Genomic DNA, 24,692 nt, shown 5'->3' on the forward strand with positions numbered 1-24,692 from the left:
TAGATATTTTTATACTGTTATTATAAATGTATTTTCAATTTTGCCTAATCTTGTTAATAAATTCACATAAGAATAAAAATTTTTGTGTGCATTATCAAATTTAAAAAAATTTGTTTATTATTGGTAACTGAATCAGTATCTGCCGATTATTGCTCTCATAATCAGTAATCGGTAAAGTCATATTGGTACACCACTACTTAATATGAAATACTGTATTGGCCCGAATATAAGGTGACCTGCAGTTTCAGGAGGCCAAACAAATGTAAAAATAATTTTGGTAGAAATTAATGTGAAAATTCATTAGACATCGCACCCAAGACGTCAGCACCGCTAACATTAGTTCCAAGCTGAAAGTTACAGTGGAAACATTGTTAAACAAATGTTCACATTTTTTTATATTAACTAAAACTTCGTTACATCACACGGGGAAAACGATAAATCCACCCAATATTGCAGTAATTCACAATTGTTTAAAGTTGAAAATTAAAATATTTGTTCTTGAGTAAAAATGTGAATGTTGAAGCATCTCAAAATGGCAACCTTTTATTACAGAATTCATATTTGTACTTTGTGTACAATCGCGTGTTAAGATTTACGGTAATTTAATTTCAGATTTTTAACGGAAATATTTGTACTAAAATATCAGTTACTGTATTCACTCGCGTAATGTCCGCCCTCGCATAATGTCCGCACCCTTTATTTATATATCCTTAAAAGATAAAATTAAAAATTTGCATAATGTCCGCACCAGTCTTCTACGGCGGGCAACACAACTTTGGCCACCCCTAAAGGACGCAGTACAAATGGAAAGTTGACGGCTCTGTAAACAAAGCCGTGACCTTAAGCTGTCCTTTCTCTCCTGTCCTGAAAGGGTGGGGAAATTCGTTGAACTGAACAAAGCACTATAAAGGTTGAACTTGTTAATTTCATATAACAAGATGGATGAACAAAATTAATGTAGCATATTTATAATTTCACTTCACTACACATTTTATTTCTCTATGAACCATAAAATCAGTAATTTGTATTTATATCTTTGAAGGTAATACTTCCTTGCTCAAGTAATGATATTTGTTTAACGAATAAGAATGATGTTTTTTCACAGTTCATATGTAATATTATATGACGAATATTTGTAAAACAATCTGGTATTGGTGGAAAAGATTTAACAAAAATTATTGCTAGCTAATAAAAGTTTTGTTTGGAAGGAATAGAGAAAACGAAAGGGAATTGATATAGGAACTTAGAATAGGAAAGACATGACATTTTTATGACTGCAGAAATTGAACTTATAACTGGTGAAATATTTTGAAGAATTATAAGAAATGATAGTAAATAGGAATAATATTAATGATTTGAAGAGAGTTGTTGAAATAAAGAAGAATTATTATTTATAAGAAGATTTGAGTACTACCAGGCGATTCCAGTAAGAAGACTACGAGTATAAACTACGAAGACTGAAATCATATTAAGGCGTTTCCAGGACGAAGAAAGAAGTACAGTAGAACCCTGTTATAATGAATCTGAAGGGAGTAGTTTATATGTTCACTATAGAGGGGAAACTTTATATCTGGGAAAACTTTTATATTGGCAATACATACTCAAAAGCATAATCTTAACTATACATAGGCCTAAGCCAAGAAAAGAACGAATGAAAATACTCAAAGCAACAGTTTTATGAGCAAATGCAGATATTATTTTTAATACACTACACATGTACAAACTTTCTATTAATGGTTCTTCAACATCGGCGTATTTTCCTTTTTTCAGGCGTTTAATACTCTGTGACGTATTCGCAGCTTGAGAAAGAAGATTGTTCAGCTTGTTTAATATTGTATTTAATGTGGATGTTGCAATTCCCAGTTCCTTTGATATTAACACGTGCGGGACAGTGGGGTTGGAGTCTACCTTTATAATAATGTCCACTTTATCTCGCACAGATAATGCCTTACGTTTTTTAACGCGTTGTTTCACCCTTTTTTATGTACGTATTTCTTATTGAAGCACATTTGCAGCTTAATAACACGAAATTCTTTTACTGTCAAAAGTATATAAACGAAAAAGAACGAGTCTGGCGCATCAAAGATCACTACGTATGTATCATTTAGTATCGCAGTTGCTAAAGCTGGAACGAAATTTTCTCACTTTCTATGGAAAAATTTAGTCCACAGAGTTCTATCTAGTGGTAGTCTTACGAAACGTACTCGATCAAAATGTGAACGATCAAAATGTGAACGATAAAAATGAGACGTAAAAATATTGAATTTGCTGCCATAATGTACATACGTATTTGTGTGGCGCTAATTTATGTTTAATTTTGATAACATATTAAATGTACACGCGTTCGTCCATTCTTTAACTATGCAGGGAAAACTATTTTTTATTTTCACCAAACTGATCACCATTTCTGGCTACACGTAGTCTACCGATACCACTCGAATACAACTTGTTTATAATATGAACAGTGGACAATCGAGTAGCGTATTGCGGAGAAAAACTTAAATATGATCCAGAATAGACGTTTTGTGAAAAAACTTGTAATTATATGAAAATATTTGAGATAAATGTGCATTATGTCGGCAAAATTTGTTCGTGGTACACGGGAAAACGTATCAACATTGACAAAAGTTGTGCGCTATATCCAATAAATTAAAACATAACCTCACATCATTTTGCCGGGACTGAGACGGAAATTCACTATAAACGGGAATTCATTATAGGCGGGTTCACTATAAACGGGTTCTACTGTATTTCTAATATTCAACTGTACGAGAACATACGGAAACGACGAGAGGCGTTCCCAGGACGAAGACGATCAACTATAGGCGTTCCCAGGACGAAGATGGTCATCTAGAGGCGTTTTCAGGACGAAGTTTGAAACAACGAAAGGCGTTCCCAGGACGAAGACGACTCGTTAATACTAGGCGTTCCCAGGACGAAGGTACAAGACAGCGAATGGGCGTGCCAAGGATGAAGACGCAGAAGATTCATTGCTGAGGTCCTGGCTGAAAGAAGACAAACCTAGTAACGCATAGTTCGTTACCACGGAACTATAATAACAGGTCTGTTATATAATGATGAATGAATGTCACCACATTTACTAGCTTGCAAAACTGACAATCGGGAATAATTAATATCACTTGAAATCCCTTACTAAATCTTTTCACACTACCAGATTGCTAAAGTTAGTGACAACTTGAGTTAAAATTCACAAAATCGTTGTATATAAGCTAATCCAAGGTTTTACGAATTTTTCCACGACATACCCAACTCTACCCCTGAATAGTCCGGACAACAATAAACGAAATTTTAATTAATGGTGTGCAGTACAAATTAATTAAAATAGAAATAATTGTAAGGGTTATTCATTATTACAACTTCGTAGAAGATGTTGGCGCCCACAAATTAAATTAAATGATTCGTTCTTTTGTTCTTATCATATAAATACACGAGAACGAGTCTAAGTACTTTCGAGTCTTATAAAGTCAAATATATTTATTATAAATAATAAAGAATTTGATAGCTAAGGCCCGTTTAGATTGGCTACCACAACGTGGGACCATAAATCAAAGGATTAGCACGAAGTATATTGACTACAACAAACTGAAAATTTTAACTCAAGTTTAGAGATCCCACATACATGATGTCAGAAGAAAACAGGAACACTTATTTCTTGAGGGGAAATAATTCAAGGGCTACATCAGAAACAGATTCATCTGAAAACACAGATCAAATTGAAATAGACAGTAACATCAGACAGGGCGACGTACCAACACCGCAAATAGGCGAAGTAGATACGAGAATAAGGGAAACTAACATGTCAGGAATGGAACAAATATTTAGGTTCATGCGCGAAGCGGAGGAGAAATGTAGACAGGAAAAGCGCAAAGAGGAGGAAAAACGTAGACAGGAAATGCGCGAAGCGGAGGAGAAACGAGAACAAAAAGAACGCGAAGCGGAAGAGAAACGTAAACAGGAAAATCAGGAACTATTAGAAAATATTAGGCAAATTAATACAGCCATGAATAGAATGATAACGGACACAGAAAGAAAATTTTCTATAGTATGTGATAGGTTAGAAGGAATAGAAGGGGATCTATCTAAAGTAGAAGAGAAAGTAGATGAAAAATTGAAAGAATGTGAAAGTAAATGTCAAAATATCGCGGTAACTATAGTCGAGGAAAAGTTAGACATAACCAACAAAAGGAATGAAGTGAGATTTGAGGGAGTAGAAGGAAGAATCGGTGAAATAGAAAAAGAAATGCAGTTGCTAAATACCATCAGAAATCATAGAGAAGTAGAGGTAATACATTCACAGACTACAATACCGGAAACTATTAATCTAACTAATTCCGCAGGAATTATTCGAGGTTCGGATACGAATAATAGCATCATGCAAACAGCTATAACAGATCCGATATTAGCTTTACATCATCCAGCTAAGAAATGGTTAGACAGCATACCAACTTATTCCGGAATTAGCACTGAAAATCCTATGCGATTTTTGAGAGCATTCGAAGAATATTGCAAAACTTTCGCACTACACGAAGCCGATAAGTTGAAATGTGTGAGTCATTGTTTAAAGAATACAGCTTTCTTTTGGTGGGAAATGTTACAAGATACTGTTACTGAGTATGAAACATTTAGAAAATTATTCACACAACAATTTTGGAATACTAGGGTTCAGAGTAATCTAAGAATCCAGTTACATGCCGAAAAATTCGACAAGAAAAATAAAAGTCTAGAAGCACATGTTAGTGAAATGTACGAACGAACCAGGTATTTAGATTGTAGAATGGAGGATGCGGAGTTCGTTGCACTAATATTATCGCAACTACCTATTAAATATCAATTACAGTTTGCGGGTAGACAATTTTCAAATATTGTCGAATTCAAAGAACAGTTATTAGTGTATGACAAACTCGAAAAGTTGGAGAGAACGACGACGAACAGGGAAACATACGAACGTAGAGAACAGAATGAAAATCGTAACAATAGTAAACCGAATGTACCTCTGTATTCAAATTGGCACCAAAGAAAATTTGAAAATACAGGAGAACAGAGACCACCGCGAGTTAACACACTGGGATTCGATAATTATAAACGAAACTGGTATGACAGAAACCAATACAATAGGAGGAATTTTTGGAAATATGGTAACCAGAATTATAATAGAAACAATTATCATGAATCAGATAGGAGATATAAATTTTCAAGACCACAAATGAAGGGAAATTGGAGAAGGAATGACGACTATTGTAAAAACACACCGAACGCAGGAGGGGCGGTGACTCAGATGACACAAAATGCGAATACAATTGAAAATACGTCACAGGAACAGACAAATACTAGATTTCCGACACAAGGAAACAAACCAAGGGACCAAGTCGTATGTAATTTAGTTAAAACACCAGAATGGAGACCAAACACCAAACTTACGTTTGAAAATTCAACACATCCGAACGGACAAGGAGGAAGTAATGTAATGAGTTTTAACAACCGTGAGTTTAATTCAAACGCGATATGTAGGGCCTGGAATTTTTCGCGATCGCGAATTTTGCGAAAATTCGCGCGAATTTCGCATGAAAACGCGAAAAGTAAGTACATTCCCGAAAACCACAACATTTCTATATTACACTGCGAATATATCCCCGAAAAGTACCATTACAGTAGAATCCCGCCGATGCGACCCCCCTCTGATGCGTCCATTCCGTTTATATGACAGTTTTTTGAGGAACCGTGAAAAATTTGAGCAGAGAAAGTCGAAAATTTGAGTAAAATCGGCTGAAAAACAAGTCTGTTACACTTTGTTGGGCTCTATGTGTTCACGTTTATCTTGGCGAGAGCTGTACTGTAAGCAGGCAGGCAAACACGAGACGTCTAAAAATAGATACCACCCCTCTAGACTGTCCACGCGGCAGTCTAGCCGAGTTCGGCGCCACCACTATCGCACGAAAAGCCGTCTCAGCTGTCATGTTATCTTACCCGCCCGGCGGCTTGACGTCATACATAACGTGACGCTTGCCTCTCCCATCCCCTGCTAACTCTTCAAGGCTCATCCTTCCCAGAGCCACAAACCATGTAAAAACAATTCCCCCCCCCCCCCCCCTCCTTTTCCAACTAACATTTCAACACATTCCCTCCCTTATTTCAACCTTCTGCGTGAGAAACTGTCAGCGCGTTTTTTTTTTTTTACGCTGCAAAGGAACGTGGAAAAGATAATTGCTTGAGCTGTCAAAATAAACATCGCTGGCGGCAAAGGCGGGAGCGCATCCTGTCGGTCTGTCGCTGTGATTATCTACTCCAAAAACATGTCACAGCATTTCAGGATAGCATTGTTCTTATTTCTTTCATAGCCGAATGTTTTCTACCTGATCCACACAAGGTTAAAGTATCCTTTAACCCAAGTCTTGTGTTTCAGCATAATTACCTTATTTTTACATAATCCGTGTTCGTGTATGGTTTTGATGCTAAAAATTGATCTGGGGTATAGTTCACACTAAGTTTCTTCTCATTTGTGCACTGGGGTTTGTTCAAGTGGCAACCCCGTGTTCCTCCACTCCATTAAATACGAGCATATCAGTATCAGAAACATGGGTTTTATTGTACTGACAATAGCACAGTAATGTGCAAATTTTGCAACTGTAAAGTTTTATGGGATAGAAAAGATTCCATTGACAAACACCTAAATTCGGCTAAGCATGTGGCATTGGCAGCCATAAAAAAAAAGAAAATTTGTAGTTGCAAACATCTATAGCAACATGTTTGTTTTGTGTAACTGTTTTGGATTTAATTGGCTGTTATTATGCATATTAGTCTATTCCTAGTATACATGGATTGTTTATTAAATATGTAAACCACTATATTCAATAACTGCACAATTTAGTCAACATTTAAAATACCGGTAAAATTTCCATTGCATAACGAAAATACCGACTTTAAACCACCGCTTTTCTAATTTGAAAGTACCACTTTTTGCATACTGAAAACACCGAAATTTTCCAGGCCCTAGCGATATGGCATTCGCCAGAGGCTAACCAAAATGCGCAACAGTTAAACTAAGTAGGGTTAGAGAGGATAGACTCCGAACGTCTAACCCAAAACTAGAGAATGGAGTCGAAAATAACTATAGCGGAAAAACGGTGAATATGTCTATGAGAAGCAATACGAAACAATTACACACTATAATTTTAAATAACAATGACAGGGAATTTTTAAGCGATGAAACAAATGAAGAAACCGCGATTAACGACAAAGAAGCTTTATGTCCTGAAATAACTTTAATGATAAACGGAGTAAAAGTACCAGTATTGTTAGACAGTGGGGCTGAAATTTCTTGCATCAGTTCTAACTGCGTCGAGATGATTGAAAGTTCAGGAGTAAAATTACCTATTCTGCCTGTACCGAACTTAAAGATCTTAGGTGTGACGACTAAATGTAGTACGATCATCAACAAACATACATTACTAGAAGTAAATGGACTTGGAACAAATAAGTTAGTACCAGTACTAATTGTGAATGGATTGTCGAAACTCATTATTCTAGGTACTGATTTTCTAACAAAATTCAATGTTATATTAGATTTTAGAAGATGTCTAGTTACTATTAATGACGACGAATCGTCATCAACCACTACGGTAAATTGAAAATTTACTGATCATTGTTTCTGCACGTTAAAGAAGAAAAGAAGGGAAGAACAAACATGTTGTAGTAACATTAATGATTCAATAGCTTTGGAATCAGATTTTAAGAATGCTACAGTAGGTAACTCGTTAAATGAAGAAAAATTAAAAGGACGTTTATTTGAAGTCTTATCATTACACAAGGAAACTTTTTCTGACAAACTTGGATTAAATAAATCATACCAACCCAAAAATGAAATTAAGGAGGAAGAAACACGGAAGGAAAATCAAAACATGGTAAAATCTCGTTTAATAGCTGCCGCCGACGCGCGCAGAAGAAGACTGAAACCTACAAATAAAATTAATTTATCTTGCGGCGATTTAGTACTAAAAAGAACTAATTACAGTAGTCAATTTTGGGAATTAGTTACAAAGAAACTTTTCTTATTATATGAAGGTCCTTATCGTATAACTAAGGTTATAAGAGAAAATTGTTATGAATTAGCAGATATTGACACAGGGAAAATCATAGGTCATTACAATGTAACCCAATTAAGAATTTATAAAGACCCTAATATGATAGAGAATTAAAGTTTCAGCCTTATTGAAAAAAACATACCATTAATTAAAGTTTGGAGGGGCAAAGTAATCGTTTATTTGAAAGTTTGTTTTATTTACACACACACTAATGATATGAATGCATCATATTTGTATAACGTGAAAGTTTAATGAAGTTACTAAGTACGAAACCAAACAAAATTATGATACAATTGTTTAACTATGTTTAAAATAGAAAACATGTACATATTAAATGGAGAATTGTTTTGTTGTTTTATTATTTGAGTGTGAATTGTATGTAATTCTTGTAAATATTTAACTATGATATTTGTTCAAGTGTAATTTTGTCCATAGTGTATTATTGTTATTGGAAGAATACCTCCAGTGTATAATGTCACCATACACAATGTAGACATTCTTCGGAGGGGCATTCTATAAAGGTTGAACTTGTTAATTTCATATAACAAGATGGATGAACAAAATTAATGTAGCATATTTATAATTTCACTTCACTACACATTTTATTTCTCTATGAACCATAAAATCAGTAATTTGTATTTATATCTTTGAAGTAGGGATGTGCGAAAGTGACTTTATCCACACGAAATGAAAGTGAAAGAAAATTTATCAAGTTTCGCGAAAGTGAAACGAAAATGAATTTTTCTATGAGATAAATATATTCTTAACGAAAGTTAAGCGAAATTTTTTAATTAACAAAGAAAAAAAGTGCCCCAAAATTTGCTCTTCAGTAATAAATTCTATTACATAAATCATTTTTGTAACTTTTGATGTATATATAAATATTACTATTTAATATAGTCAACATCCGCCCTAGACCACACAACACAGCCCCATGTCACTCGTAAATTTCAAGAATCAATCCAGATCTTTCAGCGCACAGACTATTTCCTTTACAGTCGTAATGTCGCAGTCTATGATAATATATTTATCACGTGCATGGTACTGATGAAAAAACATGTGACTACTGCGGAACGGCCGTCATCTTGCAACACTGTCACACATGGCTAGCTCAGGAAGCTGTAAACCAGGCAAGGGACATGGTCAAAACAAAACATAACAAATGGTTGCTGCCAAGTGACTTGTTGACCTTTTTGTCTAATTGGCTGTATATTATGAGGATTTTATATGCCAGTCAGAGTATGTAAATTTTAAATAAAGCAGACGACAATGTTTTTGTTTGGCTGTGCGCGAATAAAAGTAGGTACGTTCTTTGTTTATGTGTATACGGTAAATACTAAATAGTGTACTAACAGTTCTGGAATGTATGTTTTACGAATATAGTACCTACACTACTGTTTGAATTTGAAAGCAAATGAATCGGGTAATTTTTCAAATATTGCATGATTTTGTTTTGATACCTAGGCCTACTGTAATCACGGTTGAATTTTGTTTACTTTATCTGCCATGTTTGTTCAAATTATGATTTTACCGTATTTTCATTAACGTGAGTTTTTTTCATCACCACGTAAATTAATCTTAATGGAAATCTTTTTTCTAATTAATGTCTTTATATGATTTGCATATGTTATTACATTATTAGTAATAACAAGCAAATCATATAAAGACATTACAGTAGAATCCCAGTGCTAAGTACTTACAGGTACCTCAAGTTTTTGTACTTAGTACTGAAACATGCATACATATCTTTACAAAGAAAAAAAATATATATATAAAAAAATAGCTACAGGAGAGCCGCAATGCCATATGTATTCGCAACTGCGACTTGCTTTTTTCCCCTTGTCTAGTTCTCTGAGTATATCCACTTTTTCCTTAAGCGTGAATTGCTTTCGTTTCTTTTTATCTCCAGGATCATTCATATTGTAGCACAAATATAATGCGGTGTCTAAATAACGTAACCTGTAAATAAACTCAACAATAACAATAAACAATCCCGGCACAGACATCAAACAGTATTTTTAGCGTAGCGTAACACTTTTGTCATAAATAATTAATACTTCTCTCAAACCTCCGTCTTTCGATGTATCGAATGGTGTTGTGTTGCTCACGTCGCATACTACGTACGGTATAATCTATGGTTGTGCGCGCAACTGTTTGTTAACTTTGTTTTGAGAATTTAGAGGTTAGAAAATACGTTGCGGTGGTATTTGTGTATCTTTGTTATACTACATTAATCATTTAGCTGGAAATTTATTTACCAGTTTAAGTAAATTTTGGTGTAGTAATGCCACGCTACTAGTAGAATTTATACGTTATAGTGAAAATATGATACTTTAAACTGAAACCGTTTTGCATGGCGAAAATACGATTTTTGGTGGGCACTTAAAAAAAATTTGTTAAGTGAAATATACTTTATAATAAGGTACGTTATTGTACCGGTATTCTACTGTACATTTTTATTAAATTACGATTTCTTTTTCAACTAGAACAAACGAACTTCGGTAAGCTATTGAACTTTCGTTTGGCTCGAAATATTTCGCTAAAAACGAACTTCGACAGATGAAATTCTTACCGAAATCGAAAATGAAAGTAGCAAAATTTCGATTTCGGTATCGGTATACCGAACATTCGCACAACCCTACTTTGAAGGTAATACTTCCTTGCTCAAGTAATGATATTTGTTTAACGAATAAGAATGATGTTTTTTCACAGTTCATATGTAATATTATATGACGAATATTTGTAAAACAATCTGGTATTGGTGGAAAAAATTTAACAAAAATTATTGCTAGCTAATAAAAGTTTTGTTTGGAAGGAATAGAGAAAACGAAAGGGAATTGATATAGGAACTTAGAATAGGAAAGACATGACATTTTTATGACTGCAGAAATTGAACTTATAACTGGTGAAATATTTTGAAGAATTATAAGAAATGATAGTAAATAGGAATAATATTAATGATTTGAAGAGAGTTGTTGAAATAAAGAAGAATTATTATTTATAAGAAGATTTGAGTACTACCAGGCGATTCCAGTAAGAAGACTACGAGTATAAACTACGAAGACTGAAATCATATTAAGGCGTTTCCAGGACGCAGAAAGAAGTATTTCTAATATTCAACTGTACGAGAACATACGGAAACGACGAGAGGCGTTCCCAGGACGAAGACGATCAACTATAGGCGTTCCCAGGACGAAGATGGTCATCTAGAGGCGTTTTCAGGACGAAGTTTGAAACAACGAAAGGCGTTCCCAGGACAAAGACGACTCGTTAATACTAGGCGTTCCCAGGACGAAGGTACAAGACAGCGAATGGGCGTGCCAAGGATGAAGACGCAGAAGATTCATTGCTGAGGTCCTGGCTGAAAGAAGACAAACCTAGTAACGCATAGTTCGTTACCACGGAACTATAATAACAGGTCGGTTATATAATGATGAATGAATGTCACCACATTTACTAGCTTGCAAAACTGACAATCGGGAATAATTAATATCACTTGAAATCCCTTACTAAATCTTTTCACACTACCAGATTGCTAAAGTTAGTGACAACTTGAGTTAAAATTCACAAAATCGTTGTATATAAGCTAATCCAAGGTTTTACGAATTTTTCCACGACATACCCAACTCTACCCCTGAATAGTCCGGACAACAATAAACGAAATTTTAATTAATGGTGTGTAGTACAAATTAATTAAAATAGAAATAATTGTAAGGGTTATTCATTATTACAACTTCGTAGAAGTTGTTGGCGCCCACAAATTAAATTAAATGATTCGTTCTTTTGTTCTTATCATATAAATACACGAGAACGAGTCTAAGTACTTTCGAGTCTTATAAAGTCAAATATATTTATTATAAATAATAAAGAATTTGATAGCTAAGGCCCGTTTAGCACGGTAAAGGTAAACACAGCTGACCAACACGCACGCAAGTTCAAGGCATGAGTTTCGCGTCGAGTTTAGTAGTGTAGAGTACAGAATGGGTAAATATAAATCCTTCACTGCGCGGTTTAAATTAAGAGTTGTTCGTTATGCTGAAGAGCATGGGAACAGGGCTGCTGAAAGGGAGTTTGAAGTGCACGAAAAAAGTGTTCGTCAGTGGCGGAAAATAAAAGAACAGTTGCAGTCAACAAATGCAACACGGCGTGCGTTTCGCGGACCCAAGGCTGGGAAGTTCCCAGAACTTGAAGTTAAAGTTTTAAACTATATACGTGAATTAAGAAGTAATTCCTGTGCTGTTTCGTATGAAATGGTTCAAGTAAAGGCGCTGGAAATTGCGCGTTCCATGAATACACAGCATAACAAATTCAAGGCTAGTCGTGGAAGGATCACAAGATTTATGAGGCGGAACAACCTTTCTCTGCGACGAAGAACATCACTGAGTCAAAAATTGCCGAAAGAATATAACGAAAAGTTACTGCAGTTTCAGCGATTCATCATTAAGCAGAGAAAAACTCATGATTACCTACTCTCACAAATAGGTAATGCTGACCAAACTCCGGTATACTTTGACATGCCGCAAAGTACGACGATTAGTCTGAGGGGAGCATCAAGTGTTACCGTTCGTACAACCGGAAATGAAAAGTTACGCTGTATAGTTATGCTAGCGGTAACGGCTGACGGGCGGAAACTGCCGCCATACATCATTTTCAAGAGGAAAACAATGCCAAAAGGCACTAGCTTTCCACGTTTTGTGCATGTGCGGGTCCAAGAGAAAGGCTGGATGGACACCCCCCTTGTGAAAGACTGGCTAAAAACTGTATGGAATCGTCGACCCGGTGCTCTTCTGAAGAAACAATCGTTACTTGTATGGGATAGTTTCCGAGCACATCTTGTGGAAGATGTAAAGCGTGACCTGTCTGAAGGCAAGACCGACATAGCTGTAATTCCGGGAGGCCTGACATCTGTCCTGCAGCCCCTAGATGTCTCCCTCAACAAACGTTTTAAGGGACACCTTCGCAGACTCTACTCTGAATGGATGGCAGACGATAATCACGAACTCACTTCAAGGGGAAAACTAAAAAGACCATCGCTAACCCAGATATGCGACTGGGTGAGACAAAGCTGGGCACTCATCACCGAAGCTATGGTGGTAATAAGCTTCAAAAAGACTGGCATTACCGTCGCTCTCGATGGAACTGAAGACGATGTAATCTGGGAAGATACAGATGACGACAGGAGCAATGCTGATGCAGAAAGCAGTAACGCCGAGGAAGATGATAGCGACGTGTCGGTAGCAGATTAGAAAGTGATGTGTTGAGAAAGACTTACATTTTTTTAAACTCTTAAGTGTATAATGTTCTTTTAAATTAGGTTTTCGTGACATTTACCTATTTGAAATTGCAGTTACTAAAATGCAGACTAAATTAATATTTTGAGTGCTGTTGCAGTATCAGTTTTTTTGGGTAAGTTCATTATTTGAACTGTTTTAATGTTATGTTATATTTATAAAAAAAAAATTAACATCACATTTGCTGACATGGATCAGTCTTGTTTTCTGTTGAGGTAAGACACGCAGCGCAGCGTAAAAGAAACGTCAACTTTAATTAGTGTGTACACTGTTTTACGTGTCAGGACAGAACACAACCCCTCTTTGTTTACATTTGGTTGGAATCCCTCCCTTGGCCATTCTCAAGCTCTAAATGTTTATTCCCCTTCCTCCTTCTCTACGTCACGAAGGCCATCAGATTGCCGGGAGGGAAGGGGGGGGGGGGGGTAGTACAGTGTGCAGCAGATGTGGAACTGGTGAGTCACTGCGCTGTTGCCAGCTCGCTGGTTCCCTACGCGCCGCACGTAAGGATATGGTACAACTAAAATATTGCAGCCGTGCCGTTAATAGCCGTTTTAATCCATCACATATTAATCACATTAATAAGGCACACGTAACCAAACTTATTTCAGTGTAGCGCGTAATTTTTTTTAATGTTCCGGCGGGTGCGAGACAGTTACCGGTGGCAATTACAGCAAAGTAAACATGGTCTAAGCTGGGTTGTTTGCGAGCGATCCCGCAGCAATATTCTTTTAAAATAGCTAGTGAAATCCAAATTGATTTTAGATATGTTTTGTGCCTTTTTAGTAATAATTAAGACACAAAATTTTGTATTTTTGTATTTTTCCTCGCATAATGTCCACACCCCATTTTTTTGGCCAAAATTATGGTCAAATTACTGCGGACATTACGCGAGTGATTACGGTATTTTCAGAACGATTGTTTACGTTTACAAACAGAAAATGTTAAGAACATTTTGGATGTAATGTTTGGAAATTCACGGCTGCCAACTGTCTTTCCACAATATTTCTTTGTTGTAAAACGAACATTGCCGAACACGCAAGAAGACGCCATATTTACAGGAATTTGGTACGTTGTTTCAAAAGCTATCTTAATAATTTCACAGTAATCCACGCTTTATTTATGTAAAAACCTTTCAAACAACATAATTATCATAGATTATTCTTTAAACTTCATAGGACAGAGACTCTCTGTCAGAGTAATATGGACAAATATTCACGGTCACATCACCGAAGTTATTCATGGTCGTATGCTTCACCATGGCAGCTAGCCACTTATTTTGTTTCGGCAAGCTGCATTCTTTGTTTGCTTTGTTACGTTTAACACACTAATAAATAGTAATACGTAGCTTAAGTGAAACGGAAAGTTAAATGCGGTACCATACATAAATGCAAAAAGGATTTATCAACACAAAACTTATGTCTAATGAATTTTCACATTAATTTCTACGAAAATTATTTTTACATTTGTTTGGCCTCCTGAAACTGCAGGTCGCCTTATATTCGGGCCAATACGGTAGTTGATTTGAACAGAACAAGACCGTCGAAGAAACTGCGCCGCACGCCACACGCTGTTGTATCTGTGCGCCGTTTCGAGTGACAAATGAGAAACGTGCACGATCGTCGAAACCTGCGCCGCACGCCACACGCTGTTATTCTCCGTTCACTCTTAGCTGAGTTCTGAAATAAACAAACACCGTCGTATTACTGCGCCGCGTCAGCAAGTGATAGGCTGACTTCATCTTGCGCGCCAAGCACTAGTTGCAACACACACACTTCAGTACAGTCGGTGCTAATAAAATAACGGAAAAGTAATATAACAGGAAGCACCGTAGCACTTTGCTCAGCGTAGGTGGTTCATTTGCGAAGAAAAAACTATGCACTTTACGACTAATAGCCGTCTTCAAAAAATCATCACAAGTTTTGATAACAGGATACTCACGTTTCCTTTTCTTCCCGGGAGTTGTTAATGTCCCAGTGACCTGTAATTCTTTCCTTGCACGAAGCACACTGCTCTACGAAACACCCGTAAATTCTGCAGTTAAACTCGCGATATCGTTCACACGACAATCCGGATATTTTTCGGAAAATGTTTTAAAAACATTCAACACAATAGTTTTCTGTGCACTTTTCAAAGGCTTTCCCGTTCTGTGCTTTACAAAACTCGGTCCGGCATCAGCCATAACAAACCGTGCGCGCGCGAATTGGAAATACAACTGTTGTGCCTGGCATCAACTGTACACTGTACACGTACACACGGCGTCTGCTAACATAATTGTAAGTAAATACTTGCTGACACATTAAACTGTATTGGATATTAATGGTGAAATGCTATAATGCTATAAAACAACAATTGTTATAAAAAAGGCAGTGTAAAAATACTTACGAATGGTACGTAACCAAGGGACTATTTCTTGCGCACGAATAATGTGCGCGGCGGCCGGCAGCCAATGAAAATGTTTGTTTACAAGAGGATTTGTTTATTCCAAAACTCAGGTAAGAGTGAACGGAGAATACTTGTGTCTATTACGACGAATCATATGCCTGCGTTTGTTTGGACTGAGAGGCTGTTCCACCTGCAGAACATTTACCCCATTTGTGTCTTAACTGACGAATGAGAAACGCCAACGATCTTCGAAACCTGTGCCGCACGCCGCACGACCAATCACCTGCTTGCATTCTCAGGGACTAGAGGCTGTTCAATCAGTACACCAATTTTCCAATTAAAGTCACGTGACGAAAACAAAGTAAACCATATACCGCCAGCTATTACTTTCTTTGAATTATTTGCGTATATTTTTTAAAACAATAAATGTTAGTTATTGCTTTTTTTTGCTAGTGTTTCGATAATACTAATTTTAATGTGTTTATTAAATTAAATACAGTTTTAATAATTCAATTTACTTATAAAAAATATGACATTAGTTATTCTGTTATTCCAGCATGCCAATGATAGTAAGTGTATTTTTGTGTGAATACAGCAAATGTCATTTGAGTAAATTCGATTTTTATGTTGGAAATTACTTTTCCCTTTTAAGAAGTTTTCCCTGTTAAGAAGTTTTAAGCAACTAGTCCCTTGAAAAACTTCTTAACAGGGTATTACTGAATTAATGTTTATTTCTTGGCTTTTGCATGACTAGTCCTTCAGTTTTTTTTCTTATTCATGACTTTCGTGACCCTAAAGAAACTTGCTACCAAACACACATGAGCAGTCAAGATATTTATTTTCCTCAAAAAGCTGGGAAACTTAAATGGTGTACAAGTAGTGAAAACAAACACACAAAATAAATGCAGGCACTGAAAGTGGCCAGGCACCACAAGCAAGTCAGCACTACACGTACGAGGGCACTGCCTGCAAGCAACCAACCAAGCAGATAGGCCCCACAGGCAAGCAGTTGCAACAAGCAGGCACCGCACACGAGCAGTGTCCTAATGACATCCAATAAGGAGTACTCATGTAAATAAACATAGACATGAACGTTAAAGAGGTTCAATACAAAACAACTGAAATATGCAATATAACACTAGTAGAAGAAATACAGAATAATTACATGATTTAGGGTTATCAATTAATTTAAATACAACATTTTTATCTGATTTATTAAAATTGGAAATTAATAAATAGATTACTTCCCCAGTGTCAGGCTTCAGAACTGCTTTAGAGTGAGGTACTTGATAATGAAAACCAAAACTGCACCTCTTTATTTTAAGCCAGCTGAAACACCAAACCTGCAGATCGACGTGGCCGTCCGCCAGGGCCTCGGCGAGCAGCAGCGCTCCCTTGGTCTTCAAGAGGCAGTCGCCCAGGTTCAAATTGTTCAGCCCCTGCAGATTGGGCAGCGCCTGGGCCATCGAGGCAGCCCCCTTCTCGCGCACCGTGTTGTCGTTCAGGTTCACCACCCGCAGCCCCGAGTTCGCCGCAAACGCCTTGCAGAGGGCAGTTATGCCCCTGTGCCAGATGCCGTTCTGCGGCATGGAAACTTCTTCCAGCGTGCCCATCGCCTGAAACACACATCAACAGCAATGCCAATTATACCTTATCTGTATTCTAGTAGAGACAATGTATATGTTAAAATCAAAATACCAATTTTTCTTAACTCTTAACGAGTATGCAGATAATTCCTCTATAAAGAAGATTTTTTTCTTAGATTTTATTTCACTACACATCTACTTTCTATGTAATTATGGCAACCATTCATTTCAAATATTAACTCAGCCTATTTCACTGTTGCATACAGCTAGTTCACTTTTAATTCAAATTTGTAGAAGCCCTGTCCAAAATCTACTTTTAATATTCTTTCACCCCCCTGGAGCCACAATGGTCAATCACCTACCATCATTGGGTTTGAATCCCGGTATGCGGGATGTGACATTGTAAGCTGGTGGGTGGTCTTGGGGTATTTCCGTTGGGCCCGTTTATTTTATTCTCATTTTCTTTGCCAGATGGCAAATCCAACAATTGACGTGGCATGGGCCTAGTAACTAGTACGCATCAATCATGAGAAATGTTAAACGTTCACAAACAGATATTACTAGACTTATAAACCATGCTTTTATTTTGATATTGATACAAAAAAAATACTTCTAGTAATCATGAATGTAGCTTGTTAAATAAGACAAAGGCTGCGGTGTAAAGTCATATAAGGAAATTTAAAGCGATCCCTTTGCAAGCTATAGAGTTTTCTTGATTTTCAACCAACTGGACATGACGTAAACCTGGCCCAGGTGCAGAGGTGAATGAGAATGAGCCCACCTCACCTCAAAGACTTGAGCAAGCGCCACGGCTCCGTCATTCTCAAGCCGGTTGCGGCCGGCCACGAACACCCGCAGGCCGAGGGCTTGGCCGGCCGCCTTGCTGCTGGCGTGGCAGTCGAGGAGTGCCCTGGACAGCAGCTGCAAGCAGGCAGCACAAGCCAAATGACGACGCAGAACACAGACGATGTAACTACAACACTGTCACTAGCTTATTGGCTCCTGGGTTGAGGCATGTCTGTAACAATGACGATGTGTCTGATTCCACATGCTTTATTGCAGTCTTCTAGTAAGGCCTTATAGACATGACCTCAATGTAGAAGACAAGAAACAGTTAATGAGGCTGGTCACGAACACTTATTACCTGGATACAGCACTGTATATGTAACTATTTGCAACAAGTATTTTGTGCTGAAATGTCTTAAATTTATCCAGTATTGTAGCTGCTATTAGTTAAAATACAAAAAATGAAAGTAAAAATGGTAGTGACATTTCCATATAGCACTGCATTAAAAAATTCAAATATAAGCTACTACTTGAAATCAGAAAAATCTTTGTACCACTTAAATATGTATTACAAATAAACCTTTTCAGAATTAAAAAATACATATAAATGAGAACATACACACAATATTTGCAGAGCCTAAACCTACGGTGAATTTCCTGCTTAATGTTACTAAAATTAATAAGCTTGCATAATTACGGATACAAGAAAGCTTTCACTTAGTTGATTTAATAAAAAAAAATGGCTAATTGGATATGTCAGCTCCACACACATACAACGGCAAGCATACAGTACACCAACATTTATTGCACACAATATATAAAGTACATGTTAACTACCAACATGTTGTAAATCCTGCAAACAAAATCAAGCTGAACTCTGTGCCTTCAATTCAGTAGCAATGCTTGGGCTGGGGATCTTTAAGGTTTCACAAGGCTATGAGAAATAAACAGAAACAAGGCGTGATTCCGTCTGAATAAAATTACTCCATACTTAGGAAACTTATGACAAATATTAAAAAATATTAACATACAATATCAATTATGTACTTAAAAAGCTCTCAGGTATATTCAGAAAAAAAGAAAAAAATGGGCCGGCCCTAAATCAGATTATAAAAAGGTTTCATTAAAAAATATATACATAAACCAATAAAAAAATACAAATATGTTTAAACCATCCCAGTATATATTCTTAAAGTCCAGAAATGATGTTTATCTGAGGAACTTCGTCTGACGGCGTAATTTAAGAAAGTTCAAAAAAGGTTAATAGATACAGTAGCACCAGAGGTCGGTGCTTTGCTTCCCGAAGATCAATCGTGAACATGATGCCAGGGCGCCTATGTGTCGTTGAGAAAGGGTGGTGAAAATGCCAATTCGGGGTCCGGTTCTTGGACCCTGTCTGCGAACAGTCCGAATCAAAACTGATCAGAACTAGTACACAGACAGTTAACAAACTGGGCAGAGAATGCCCGCAAAAGGTAAGAGGAGGTTGGGGAATGTCGCGGATCATAACTCACCAGACAGGGAAGTTGGCTTCTATTTTCTGAACTGTAGCAAGACCGGATCTGCAGCTCGTGGATACGCGGCAGGCGCGGACGTTTCCCTCATTTCAAAAAGAAAAATAATTTAAAAGAAAAAACTATTATTCATTGTACTATACAGACGGAATAAACTACTTAAAAGAAATTTAAAGGGATAGCATCCCTTGTCTAATCGACTACATCGTCGGTTGCGGCCAGATGGAAGTCTTGTAGTGCGCCTCGTCGATCCGCTGGTAATCACAAACAGTCCATCTGGAATCGCAACGCGAAGTGTCTGCCGAAGAGCCACGTCTCGTAATTAAAAGTAAAGTTCAATCAAAAGTGGAGGGGGAGACTGTGGCATCCGGACCGAAAAGTTCCGAAGTTCCCCGAGTGGGCAGCATAAAAAACTCTTACTTTGAAATCTCGAAGTTGGTAGCACTGGCCGATTTTAGTGCTACCTGTTGAGGGGTGTCAGAAATAAAAAATAATCGACTTGCCCGAGACTTTTGCTATAGCCTGGGGCTAAAGCCACAGTCGGGTGCTGCGCTCTGGCGGCCTACAGGGGAAAGTAGCTGTGATGTTAGCAAAGTTGCGACCAGATGTCGCGGGGGTCAGCTTCACGAGCCGCCGTTAGATGTCGTGGGTGGTCCATCCTTGCACACATATTTTTTTATGGCAAGTCCTCCTTGGAGTATGTCACTGCCTGGCGGGGATCACGTCAGGTCAATGGTCCTGGGCTAAATTCTTAGAACCGGAGGGAGCTGGGAGAGTGGGGGGTGCAACGAGGCTGGGAACAAGCGTCCTAGCCGTGACTTTCGAGGAGAGAACCTAAGACGTATGTGTGACGGGAAGGCTATGGTAAGCTCGTCTATGAGAAATGGTAACAACTCGTCCAGAGCTGCTGTATGCAGTTTTAGTCATGCAGGGACATAATGTTACAGGCCGGGGACGTGACTGCAAGCGGGAGAAATGTCAAACGGGCTGCCAACAATGTCTTAGATTTGCAAAAGATCAAATAGGTCCCTGAGAAAAGGTGCCTCAGTCTACTGGCACAAAGTTTAACTATGTAGAGTACACCAGCCTAACAAAGTGTAAATCACCCAATAGTAACCAAATTATAAAGAAAAATAAAATTTCCAAAAATAATTTAAAATTATAACAATTAAAAAAAAAGTGTCGAAATACCTCATTTCCGGCATATACTCACTCCCCCACTGAAAGGCGGAGCCAGGGGAAGCAACCAACACTGAGTATGAAATGATTGAAACATGGCATACTTACCCTGTACCAGAATCTATGTAGGTAAACTACTTACAATACCTGATGAACTTACTAGGTAATATAGCCATACAAAACAACTTTAAAAACTAAGTCACATGATTATTCATTGTTTACACATAACTTTATGAACTAGGTATTATAGTTCTCTTATGGACTAAGTTACATTATTCCCTTATGAACTAAGTTACATATTTCTCTTAGGTACTAAGTTACATCTCTCTTATGGTTTAAGTGTATTTTACAGACTAAGTGGCACCACTTAAAAATAATATCTTACCATTAACCAAACTTTTATACTAAACATCTGAAATGTAAACACTCTTACAAACTAGTACCATGGATTTTTATTACTTATAATTAGAACCTAGGATTTTTGTATTTTTAAACACTGCATGTTGCAGATGGCATGCCGAAGCTTTGTTTAAGACTCCTCGAATAGGAGTAGAGGGCTGCACCTAATTTAAGTTGGGGTGCACCTTCTTTAGATGCGAAAAGTGAGCGGGCGTAATGTACGCACCAGAACTTGGGTCGGCTAGGGCGGCCGTTACTGGGGTTAGAAAGCGCTGGATTTACCAAGGGCCATTCCAACGATAGGCAAGTTTGGCTGATCGCTTGTCGATCGCCTTACTTAGTGGGTGTGATCTGCACAACACCATATCACCTACCCTGTTTGGATTAGGCGAACGTTTCTTATTATATCTCTGCCTGCTTGCCGCATGGGCTACGTTTAGGTTATGCTGAGTTATTCTCCAGACCTCTTTTATGTTGCGAGGGTTATCTGGGAGAAGCTCTTGTAGTGACCAGAGATTGGAAAGTGGGTTGTTGGATTTATACGTGAACATGATTTCAAATGGTGTGGTTTTGTGTCCCTCATGTCGGGCATAGTTGAAAGCCATTTGTAACCAGACCAAGTTAGTGTCCCATTTATCTTGCGAATTTGCATGATACGCTATTAAAGCGGATTGGAGGTTCCTATTAAAATGTTCCGCATGTGAAGGCTGTGGATAATAAGGAGAAGTGGTTACATGCTGTATGCCATGGGAAAAGCACATATTCTTGAAAAGTCTGGATGTAAATAGTGATGCGTTATCTGACACAATTATTGAAGGTAAGTCTGATATTTTAAAAATATTATTTTGCAATGCTTGTATTGTGGTTTCTGCGGTGGCTCGCCGGAGGGGAATGAGCCATACAAATTTAGAAAATGCATCAATAGCTACGAGAAGCATGGTGTGTCCAGTTTTAGAACGGGGGAAGGGGCCAACAAAATCTATAAATAATTTTTGCATAGGCCTTTCGGCCATATCTGATGTTAGAAATCCAAATTGTGTTTTGTGTGCTGGTTTACTCAGGGCGCATAATTTACATAATTTTATCTTCTCAGCAATTCATTGTGCATTTCATCCCAAATAAAATGGCGGCGTATGTCTTTAATTGTTTTATATGTGCCCAGGTGTGCTCCAATGGATGAGCTGTTATAATATTTAAATACCATGTCTCTTAAATTCTGATGAAGGGCTATTCTGTAAGTTTTACATTGTGCTGTTCATCGATACAGGACCCTTTTTGAAATCTTGCAATATTTTGGCGGTGTACCTGATTTGGACAAAAATACGTTTTTTATGTTTTTGGCTGGAAAACCTAGTACCTCACAAAATGTTTGGCTGAAATAAATAAAATGTGCATCCTACTGCTTTCTATCGGGAAAAAAAGAAACCACGTATATCAGTAGCACTCCACATTATAGAGAGAAAACCTTGTAGGTTCGGTAAGTTTGCTTGGTCTGTATTCTAATGTTTTTGAAGTTGTTCATCATTTTATCAGCAGTTTTACTGTACAGTCAACTACTCTTAGGTAAGCCAGTTAGTTATTTCTTGTATTATGATAATATTTCTACCTAATTTTGCATAATATAAAAGCAGTTGTATCATTGAAAACCTTGTACATTTTATATGGTCACTGCAGTATTTCTGAAAACCTTGTACATCATATATACGAGGTTTTCACTTTGAACTGAATAGAAACAAGAATGTTATCCGAGTTTTTCTTTCAGGTTTCTTAAGTATTTTTTCAGTTAAATTCAGTTAAATTAAGTTAAATTCAGTTAAATTATAAGTTCAGTTATGGAAATAAATGGCTGAAAGCAATATAAAATATTATTTTTATTGCAGGACATAAACTCTAGAAGTAAGTTGCTGGTCCAGTTGGCTATCCAAATGCAAGAAGACAACAATGTTATAAAGAGAATAATTGTATCTCTTCTGAAATTGCTGGTATGCCTAATTTATTAACCTTAATTATCAATCAGGATAAGGTGGACTTTTTTGACAGTTTAATTATAATTGTTTTGATCGTGCTTATGTACTAGTGGTCATCAATGAAAACAGATGACAGTGTATAGTAGGAATGAAAAAACTACCTATTTTAATAATCTGTTGCAATGCACACACCTGATGACCACAACAATGTGTTAGATTAGTCTTCACAAGAGTCTGGCAGGCTGAAATGTAACCAAAACTGGCCAAATCAGAATAAATGCTAGTGTATGTTTACATTGATACTGATCGTAGATGAAGACTTTTTGACAGGAACAATAAAAAATTTAAATTCCACAGAACTGTAAAAAATTTTTACCTTATCCTGGTAGGGTAAAATTATGTTACATTATTTACTAATACGTTTTAATGTTACAATCTGATTATTTCTCTTCTCTTTCAGAAGTTAAAGGAAATGCTCAAAGTACGGATAAATACGACTCGAAAGCCATTGGATCAACAGAAAAAATAGGAATGTTAACAGGACAGGAATTAATTCCTGACACTGTGTCCTGTGGTGGCAGCTGTTCAAATACAGGTAGGCTATAATCTGTTTGATGTTCTTACCTGAAACTCTTACACATTACAAAAATAATGCAAGATGAAACATTATTAATGTAGGTAAGTAGTAAGTAGGCCTACCTTTATAATTATTAATACAATGATTATTTTGTGTGTTCTAGACATCCATAAACACATATTATGCTCAGAACATGTAACATCTGAACATGATTATGCTTTAAATCCAATGGAAGGATCAACTAATCCAGCAAGTTTCCAAATGACTGAATTCATTGTGGTTCCTTGTGGTGATGAATATATTTTACAGCCAATTTTAAAGTCATCAGAAAATAACTCACCTAAAATCAACCAAGATACATCATGCGATGATGGAAATTTAGATCGACAGATGTTCTTGGCAGAAGAAAATGATTTTTTATTGTCAGATGAGAATATGCAATATAATGATTGTTCTATTATAGATGGGATGTCTGAAGAATTGTCAATGGAAGACATTATTGATTTAGAAGTACCTTTGCCTTTAGTAGAGGAAAGTATTGCAGAATGTGGTATGGAAGTACCTTTCATCGAGACTGTAGCAAATGAGCAGAAAGAAGGATGCAGTGAAATGACAAATATAGAAGACATCACACATGGTGGAATAGTAAATAATTATCTACAATCTGATTCTATAGACAATTTTACACAAGACACTAGACCAAATGACAATGATGCTCAGACACATTCTGAACAGAATAATGAAAATGTTAATGAACCAAACAGCAATAAAGTAATACCAGGGAAAAATAAACGTAATGCAAAAAGAAAGAAACATGCAGAAGAATAAGTTTAAAAGAATGATAGGACAGGCATATTGTGGGAGGAGAAAGAATGATGCAGGAAAAAGTGTTTTCGATGTAAGTCGGGC

The 24,692-nt window shown here is 37.0% G+C and overlaps 1 protein-coding gene across 2 annotated transcripts in view; it reads right to left on the reverse strand.

The window, feature by feature from the left end:
• LOC134546185 (ran GTPase-activating protein 1) overlaps nucleotides 1-24,692 on the reverse strand; it is a 61,521-nt gene that overhangs the window by 18,777 nt on the left and 18,052 nt on the right. For both annotated transcript variants that reach the window (XM_063388773.1, XM_063388772.1), the window contains exons 4-5: nucleotides 18,148-18,282; nucleotides 17,119-17,391 (exon numbers count right to left, since the gene is read on the reverse strand). In XM_063388773.1, the coding sequence (XP_063244843.1) occupies nucleotides 17,119-17,391; nucleotides 18,148-18,282 (408 nt within the window). The remainder of the gene's footprint in view (nucleotides 1-17,118; nucleotides 17,392-18,147; nucleotides 18,283-24,692) is intronic.

Source organism: Bacillus rossius, chromosome 1 (assembly GCF_032445375.1).
Source record: "Bacillus rossius redtenbacheri isolate Brsri chromosome 1, Brsri_v3, whole genome shotgun sequence".
NCBI lineage: Eukaryota > Metazoa > Arthropoda > Insecta > Phasmatodea > Bacillidae > Bacillus > Bacillus rossius.